At 43.7% G+C, this 8,398-nt stretch overlaps 1 protein-coding gene across 2 annotated transcripts in view; it reads right to left on the reverse strand.

Annotated features, from left to right (window-relative positions):
• Positions 1–8,383, reverse strand: part of Arl3 (ADP ribosylation factor like GTPase 3) — a 49,724-nt gene extending 41,341 nt beyond the window's left edge. The window contains exon 1 of one of the 2 annotated variants that reach the window (XM_008845659.3): positions 8,230–8,383. In XM_008845659.3, the coding sequence (XP_008843881.1) occupies positions 8,230–8,232 (3 nt within the window). In that variant the 5' untranslated portion in view covers positions 8,233–8,383. The remainder of the gene's footprint in view (positions 1–8,229) is intronic. The other variant, XM_029569656.1, reaches the window with a different exon arrangement.
• Positions 8,384–8,398: the final 15 nt, after the last annotated feature.

Raw genomic sequence — 8,398 nt, forward strand, 5'->3', positions numbered from 1 at the left:
GACGCCCATGGCCTCCTCTGGCACCTGTACTCATGTGCACCCCCCCATACACATATAAAATTAAAAACTAAAGCTTTTTTTTTTGGTCTTTTTGAGACAGGGTCTCCCTGTAGCCCCAGCTGTCCTGGAACTCACTATGTAGACCAGGCTGGCCTTGAACTCACAGAGATCTGCCTGCCTCTGCCTCCTGCGTGCTGGGATTAAAGGCATGCACCACCACACCCGGAAAAAAATTAATCTTAAAAAAGGAAATTACTAAATAAAAACACTAACTGGGCATGGTGGTGCATGTCTTTAATCCCAGCATTCAGGAGGCAGAGGCAGGCAGATCTCTGTGAAATTGAGGCTATCCTGGTCTACATAGTGAGTTCCAAACCAGCCAGGGCTACATAGTGAGACAGCCAGATCTCTGTGAAATTGAGGCTATCCTGGTCTACATAGTGAGTTCCAAACCAGACAGGGCTACATAGTGAGACGCTGTCTCAAAACAACAACATCAACAATAAACTTGCCTGAAGACTTAGATTTTCCCACATACTCATATCAGATGTTGATTATTGAATAATTAAAAACAATTTCTTTTGTTTTTAGCATCCTACCAAAGTGAAATAACTCTCCTCCCTCACACTGGACCAACCCAGGACTTTTCATGCTAGGTGGGCATGCTACCACTGAGCTCCATCCCCAACCCCTAATTTCTACTCATCTTAAAAGAGTGGAGCAGAACACAGATACACACTCATTCTAACTACAGGCACTTCCTATTAACCCAACAGTATAGAATATAGTACTTTTACATTTCTAAAGAAAAACTTTCTTTATTAGGAAAGAACATCAGATGCTTTACTCTGAAATGAAATGACACAAAGCTCAGTGAATATTTTCTTCCAGCAAAATGACAATCGCGGACCTAGGAAAGACACAACAAATGCAGCACAGCATCATAATAACCCAACCACTGAGGACAGGGGATCACAGGATTATCAGGCTTGGTAAATAGAGAGGAGGATATTTATAGAGATCAGGGTTCTGCCTGAAAGGTACCAAGTAAGCTGATTTAAGAGGCTAGATGAAAGAGAACAGAGTAAGTCTACCTGACGATTCTGTGTGGACATGCCATACTTTGTTTTCAATGTCAAAAGAGAGGATATGTTCATTAAAGGTTAAATTTATGGTGGGACTAAGGTTTTTTTGGATATTTTATTATTTTTATTTTATGTGTATGAGTGTTATGCCTGCATGTAAGTTAAGTGCACCCATATCATGAAAACGCCTGCGGAGGACATAAGAGGCTGTTGGATCCCCTGGAACTGGAGTTACGAACAGTTGTTAGCTGCCATGTGGATGCTGGGATTCGAACCTGGTTCTTCTGCAAGAACAGCCAGTGTTCTTAACTGCTGAGCCATCATCTCTCCAGCCCCAAAAGTTAAATTTATGGTGGGACTGGGTTTTACAATACAAATACAACGAAATTAATTTTTACAGTGTAATTTTTTTGCCCCCCAAAAATCGTTCATTCAATTGTCATTAACAACCATAACAGTGAGCAAAACAGACATCAGCTCCATGCAGGACTTATACTCCTAAGACATTAAATACAGGTAGTAAGAAATAAGAACTTGAGTTAACTGTTTGTATGTGCTACCAGCATGAGCATATACAGGTTATCTGCACCTGTGTGGACAGAAGTAGTCTGACTCAGTCACAAAACATTTAAACCAACTCTTCTACAAGCAGATCATGAAGACATGTGCTATGAACTATGGAAATTCATCTGCCTCAGAATCAGCTTAAACTCCACTCCTGGCACAGACCTGGTACACTGGTCCCAAAAGACACAAGTTGGGTCATTCAAAGAAACTAGAGTCATAAAGGGGTGGAAATGTGTTGAAATATGGAATATAACAAAACATTTAAACCAACTCTTCTACAAGCAGATCATGAAGACATGTGCTATGAACTATGGAAATTCATCTGCCTCAGAATCAGCTTAAACTCCACTCCTGGCACAGACCTGGTACACTGGTCCCAAAAGACACAAGTTGGGTCATTCAAAGAAACTAGAGTCATAAAGGGGTGGAAATGTGTTGAAATATGGAATATATATATATATATATATATATATATATCAGTGAAAAAATATTTATTATTTTTGTTTTATATGTATGAGTGTATTGTCTGAATGTGTGTAAGTGCACCTGTGTTGTACAATGCCTGTGGAGGTCAGAAGAAGGTGTCAGATCCCCTGGAACTGGAGCTACAGATAGATGGTTAACCACCATGTGGGTGTTGGGAATCGAACTCAGGTCTTTGCAAGAGCAGTTAACTGCTGAGCTCTCTCTCCAGCCCATATTCTTTTTAATTTTTTTTTTCTGTCTTTTTGAGACAGGGTCTCCCTGTAGCCACAGCTGTCCTGGAACTCACTACGTAGATCAGGCTGGACTTGAACTCACAGAGATCTGCCTGCCTCTGCCTCCCGAGTGCTGGGATTAAAGGCGTGCGCCACCACCCCTGGCGGTCTTTTAAAAATTACATTTATTGAAGCTAGGCTTGGTAGTGTATACCTAATACTTGGGAGGCAGAGGCTGGTAAATTTCTGCCAGACAGATGTGACTCGGTCTACATAGTGAACTCCAGGCCAGTCGGGGCTACAGGGAGATCCTGTTTCAAAAAGCAATAGCAAAACAAAACAAAAATTACATTTATTTACTTATTTTACGTGCATGTGTGTGATTGTGTGCAAGTTCCAAAGTGTGTATGGAGATCAGAGGACAATTTGTGGGAGTCAGTTCCTTGGTCTCACTGTGTGGGTCTGGGGATCTAATAAACAGGTCATCAGGCTTGGCAGTAAGCCCCTTTACCTACTGAGCCATCTTCCTGGCCCTCAAACTTTCTCATTACCTTTGTAATAAATACATAAATACAATGTTTCTTGAGGAACATACAACAGAGAATCTCCTCAGGAGTGGGGTCCCACTTCAGTAGAGGCCTGATGAGCAGAAATCTGGCTTCCGAGTTCACACTATATTTGGCTGCCCTGTATGAGAGACTCTCAGCACTATTTCACATAGAAAATGAGAACAATACTTAAATCCCAAGAAAAACACTATGAGGATTGAATGAAAAAATGTATGTAGAGCAGGATCCACAGGAGCCACTCAAAACAGGTTAAAAACTTACATTTTTATATTTATTTTATGTGTGTCTATGTGTATTGTGGCACATGTGGAGGTGAGAAGACAATTTGCAAGAGGTGGCTCTCTCCTTCCACCATGTGGGGCCTGAGTACTGAACTCAGTTGTCAGGCTTGGAGGCAAGTACTTTTACCTGCTGAGCCATTTCTCTGGCCCAAAACAGTAGATTTTTTTTTTCTTAATTAAAATTTTAGGGGCTGGAGAGATGGCTCAGTGGTTAAGAGCACTGACCGCTCTTGCAGAGGACCTGGGTTTGATTCCTAGCACCCACAGGATGGCTACGAACTGTTCTTAACTCCAGTTTCAGGGGAATACAAAGCTCTCTTCTGACCTCTGCAGCATTTCACGACACGGGTGCACTCACATACATGCAGGCAATACGCTCATACACATAAAATAAAAATAATAAAATATTTAAAAAATTTTAATATATAGTGCTGGAGATAAACACAGGGACTTGTACATGTTCTATCATCAGTCCCACATTTCTTTTGAGATTTTGGGTTGTGTTGTGTCAGAGAGAGAGAGAGAGAGAGAGAGAGAGAGAGAGAGAGAGGAGAGGAAGGGAAGAAGGATGGGAAGGAAGGAGGGAAGGAAAGGGAGAGGATGAGTATGAATTTCATGTGTGTGTGCACTGGGAATTGAACCTAGGTCTTGGACATACTAGGCAAGAACTCGACCACCGAGCTATACTCCCAGTCTTTTTATTCAGGACAGGGTCGCTCTCACTTGTCAAGGCTGGCCTTGAACTCACAACTTCATTCTCCAAAGTGCTAAGATTACAGGAATGAGCCACCAAGTGTAGCTATGGCTGTGTTTTCTCTTTTTGTTCAAACTGTATTTTTTTCACCTGCCACTTTCTGACAAGAAAAATAAATACTGTAACAATCTTCGAATGCTGAACATGTTTGATAACTACTATAAACTCCATATATTTAGAAAGCAGTCCATAAATAATTACTGAATTGAGTCAGATGTTAAATAACAGTGATCAGTTATGTGCTAAAATTACTATCATCTTTGTATTCTATAAAGAACATGATGTCCTGGGGCTGGAGGGATGGCTCAGCAGTTAATGCTCCTGCTGCTCTTCTAAAGGACCCAAGTTCAGTTCCCAGCACCTACATCAGGCAATTCATAATAGCCTGTAATTCCAGCTCTGAGGGATTTGATGCCTTCTCTTGGCCTCCAAGGCTATCCACATACAAGTAGCATACATTCACACAGACACACAGACACACACACACATATACATACAAATAAATCTAAGGGGCTGGAAAGATGGCTCAGTGGTTAAGAGCATTAGCTGCTCTTTCAGAGGACCTAGGTTTGGTTCCTAGCACCCACATGGTGGCTAACAACTGTCAGTATCTCCAGTTCCAAGGGATCCAATGTGTGTGTGGCCTCTTTTGGCCTCTGTGGGCATTGCATGCATGTGGTATACTTACGACATGTAAGCAAAATACTCATACACATAAAAAAAGAAAAAAGAATGCGGTGTCCTAAGGCAGGGATAAAACACCTGACCCTAAATGTCCAGAGAAGCTCATATTTTTTATTGTAGTAACTCAAATTTAGGGGAAAAAAAGTATCAAAACTATCAGTCATAAGCTGAAGTTTAAAACACACGCACGCACATACACACACACACACACACAGAGAACGCATAGTTAACCATAGGAGCTCTTGGGATACTAAATATGACACACTTAATCATGAACCTGACCATTTAAATTCAGTGTTCTACTTCCATTTCTAAGAATAACTCATGCTTTTGGAGATTGGAAAAAAAAATGTATTTGGGAAGGCAGATAAAGAATTCCAAATAATTTGTCCTAGTTTCTTGTCTTTTTGAGATAGGGTCTCCCTGTAGCCTCAGCAGGCCTGGCACTTGCTATGTAGACCAGGCTGGCTGGCCTCGATTTCACAGAGATCTGCTTGCCTCTGCGCCATCACACCAGGCAATTTGTCCTAGTTTCTTATTGTTCACTTTAATAATCTACTTTGACCACTGAATACTATAGTGGTATCCAATAATATTGTATATCCATTGTCAATTTGTTGTATAAAATTTGGACCTGGAAACACCAGCAGTGATTTATTGAGGCCTATAATTAGAAATAACCATCATGAAAATTACATAATCTACTTAACTGATTAACTGAGAAGTCACCCAACTCTCACGTTTCTCATCTCTAGTAACAAATTTCATTCTCTCTTGGTTTGGCATGTGGTTTTCTTTTTGGAGGGTGGGTGGAAGTGGGGCAGTCTCACTCTAGCTGAGGCTGACATAGAACTCACTGTAGCCCTGACTGGCCTCTGACTCATGGTGATCCTCTTTAGCCTCTATAGTGGGCTGGGATTACAGGCATGATCCACCAGACCCAGCCTGGCATACCTTTTTAATTGTAGCTCTAATTATTTTCATTTATTTTTTTGAGGCAGGGTCTCACTATGTAGCTCTGGCTGGCCTGCAAATAGACTGACTTGCCTCTGACTCTGGTGTGCTGGAATTTAAGGTGTGCACCACCACACCGGCTAATTTTTTTTTTTTGAGATAGCATCTCCTTTTAGCCCTGGCTGTCCTGGAACTCACTATGTAGACCAGGCTGGCCTTCATCTTATGGAGATCTCCCTGCCTCTGCTTCCCGAGTGCTGGGATTAAAAGTGTGTGCCATCTCCCAGCATCCCAGCACACACATGGCTGCTAACATAATAACTGTCTGTAACTCCAGTTCCAGGGGATCCAACAGCCTCTTCTGTCCTCCAAGGGCATTGCACAACACAGGTGAACTTACCTACATAAAGGCAATACACATAAAATAAAAATAAATTAAAAAAAAGTGTGTACCATCATGCCCTGCCTACACATGGCTATTTTTAAAATTTTATTTACTATTTTATTATTTTAATTTTATGTGCATGAATGTATCACCTGCATGAATGTTAAGTGCACCTGTGTCTTGCAGTGCCCTCAGAGGTCTGAAGAGGGTGCTGGATCCCCTGGAACTGGAGATTCCATTGCTGATAGTCACAAAGTGAGTGCTGGGAATCAAACCCAGGTCCTCTGCAATAGCAGCCAGTGCCCTTAACGGTTGAGCCATCTCTCCAGGTCCTAATTTTAGTTTTATGTGTATGACTGTTTTGCCTGCATGTCCCTAAGTGCACTTGTGCATTAGTGGCCAGAGAGGGCACCAGATACCCTGAACTAGAGTTTACAGGCTGTTGGGTGCTGGAAACTGAACCAGGTCCTCTGCAAGAGCAACCAGTGCTTTTAACAGCTGAACCATCTCTCCAGCCTCTTATTTTTAAATTTTTATATTCTGGGATAGAGTCTCAAGTCTCAGGGTGGTTTTGAACTTGAACTTGTTATATAGCCAAGGCTGGTCTTGAACTCCTAATCTTCCTACCTCCCAAGTACTGAGGTTATAAGTGTAAGCTACCATGACCAGCCTCTCAATTCCAGTTATTTTTTGTGTAAACATTTATATTTGTACTCATTTGCTGAGACAAACTTAGCCTTTAAATGGACAGCTCAACTTAAATGATTAATAAAATAATTTGACCATTTTTTCCCCCTCCAAGTCATCCAGGCTTTTCTTCTTTTTATTTTTTGAGATCTGGTCTCAGATATCCCAGGCTAGCCTGGAAATCACTAGGTAGGCCTTGAATTTCTGATCCTCCTGCCTCCATCTCCAGAGTACAGGACAGCACTTCCACACTATTTTATTTGGGTGCTGGGGATTGAACCCAGGGCTCCCTGTCTGCTAGGCAAATACCCTAACAATTGAGCTACATGCCCACTCCTAGCTTTTTCTTAAGTCAACAGAAGCAATACAATATTTCTAAAAGTCAAAAAATAAGGAGGGCTTAGGGTGGGGAATAACTGTAACTGACTGCAGTTTCTACACCAACCAACCTGCTCTAAATGCCTTAAAATCCAATTTTCTTTAAGTAGCTCTAAAACTACTCAAATTTCCTTAATTTTATATTTACTTCTCATCTACTGCATACAAATCAACAAGGAACTGAGTGTCTACGCTCAAATTTGTCATACATTGTAAAAGAATTTGGGTAAGTTTTAACTACTGCTGACAGGAAAAAAAAGGCTTGCTTTAAATTGATGCTCACTTTCTACTTACTGGAATGAAGACCTCTGGTCTTTGTGTGATCACATGAAAAAGGGGGTTCAGCCGGGCTTGGTGGCGCACGCCTTTAGTCCCAGCACTTGGGAGGCAGAGACAGGCGGATGGCTGTGAGTTCAAGGCCAGCCTGGTCTACATAGTGAATTCAGGTCAGCTGGGACTACAGGGAGACCCTGTCTCAAAAGAAAGAAAAAGGGGGTTCAAAAGGTTTGGAGGAAATGCTAAGGAACAGGAAGCCAATTAGCTTCTATCAATACGAAATAAGTATGGAACCAAAAAGACCTCAGAGAACTCATAGCAAATAACTTGGGACCACAGGAGCGTACCCATCACCGTAAGACATCTAAGGAGCACCGGTTCCCAGCGGCATCTCTTTGCGTCCTGGGACTTCCTCCTTACCCACCGCACCCTAGGACGCGCGCACAGCGAGGAGAGCTAGGTTACATTTCCCCTGGTGCCGCCCGCCAGGATGATCTCAGACAGGAGCGCCGCGATTCTCCCCACTTCTGGCCGGGCTCACCCCACTGTCCTGAGGTGCCGGGAGGCCGAGTCCCCAGTTAGATTTAAGCCTGCCTGCGGAGCCTAAGAGCCGCCCTCATCCCTCCAGAATGGTGATGGAGGCAGGCTCCGGGTCCCCACCTAGCCAAGCAATCCCTTCCCAAGCCTCGGACCCATCGCAAGCCCCGCCCTCCTTCCCAGGCCCAGTCCTCCCTCCAGGGCTCACCCTAAGGGCTCCCCCACCGCCCACAAAACCGATCTAGAGTCCCCGAGAGCAAGCCGAGCGCCACCCCACGCCCTCCTCGGCTTAAAGCGCAGCGCCTCGCCCTGGACCTGGAAACAGGAGAAGGTGACTGGCCGGCTCCGGAGGGGCTCAGGCCCCCCGCACTCACCATCCTCAAGCCGAGTCCCTCCTCCTCCTCCTCCTCCGCCTCCTCCTCCTCCTCCTCCTTCCTGCCTCCCCCGTTACCAGGGGTAACTGCTGCGGCGCCGCCCCCGACGTCCCTCGCACGCACAGCCGAGTTGCAGAGCAGCGGGATGGGGCGGGGTTCAGCGCCACTT

Source organism: Nannospalax galili, unplaced genomic scaffold, assembly GCF_000622305.1.
Source record: "Nannospalax galili isolate Female #2095 unplaced genomic scaffold, S.galili_v1.0 scaffold161, whole genome shotgun sequence".
In the NCBI taxonomy this organism is placed as follows: domain Eukaryota; kingdom Metazoa; phylum Chordata; class Mammalia; order Rodentia; family Spalacidae; genus Nannospalax; species Nannospalax galili.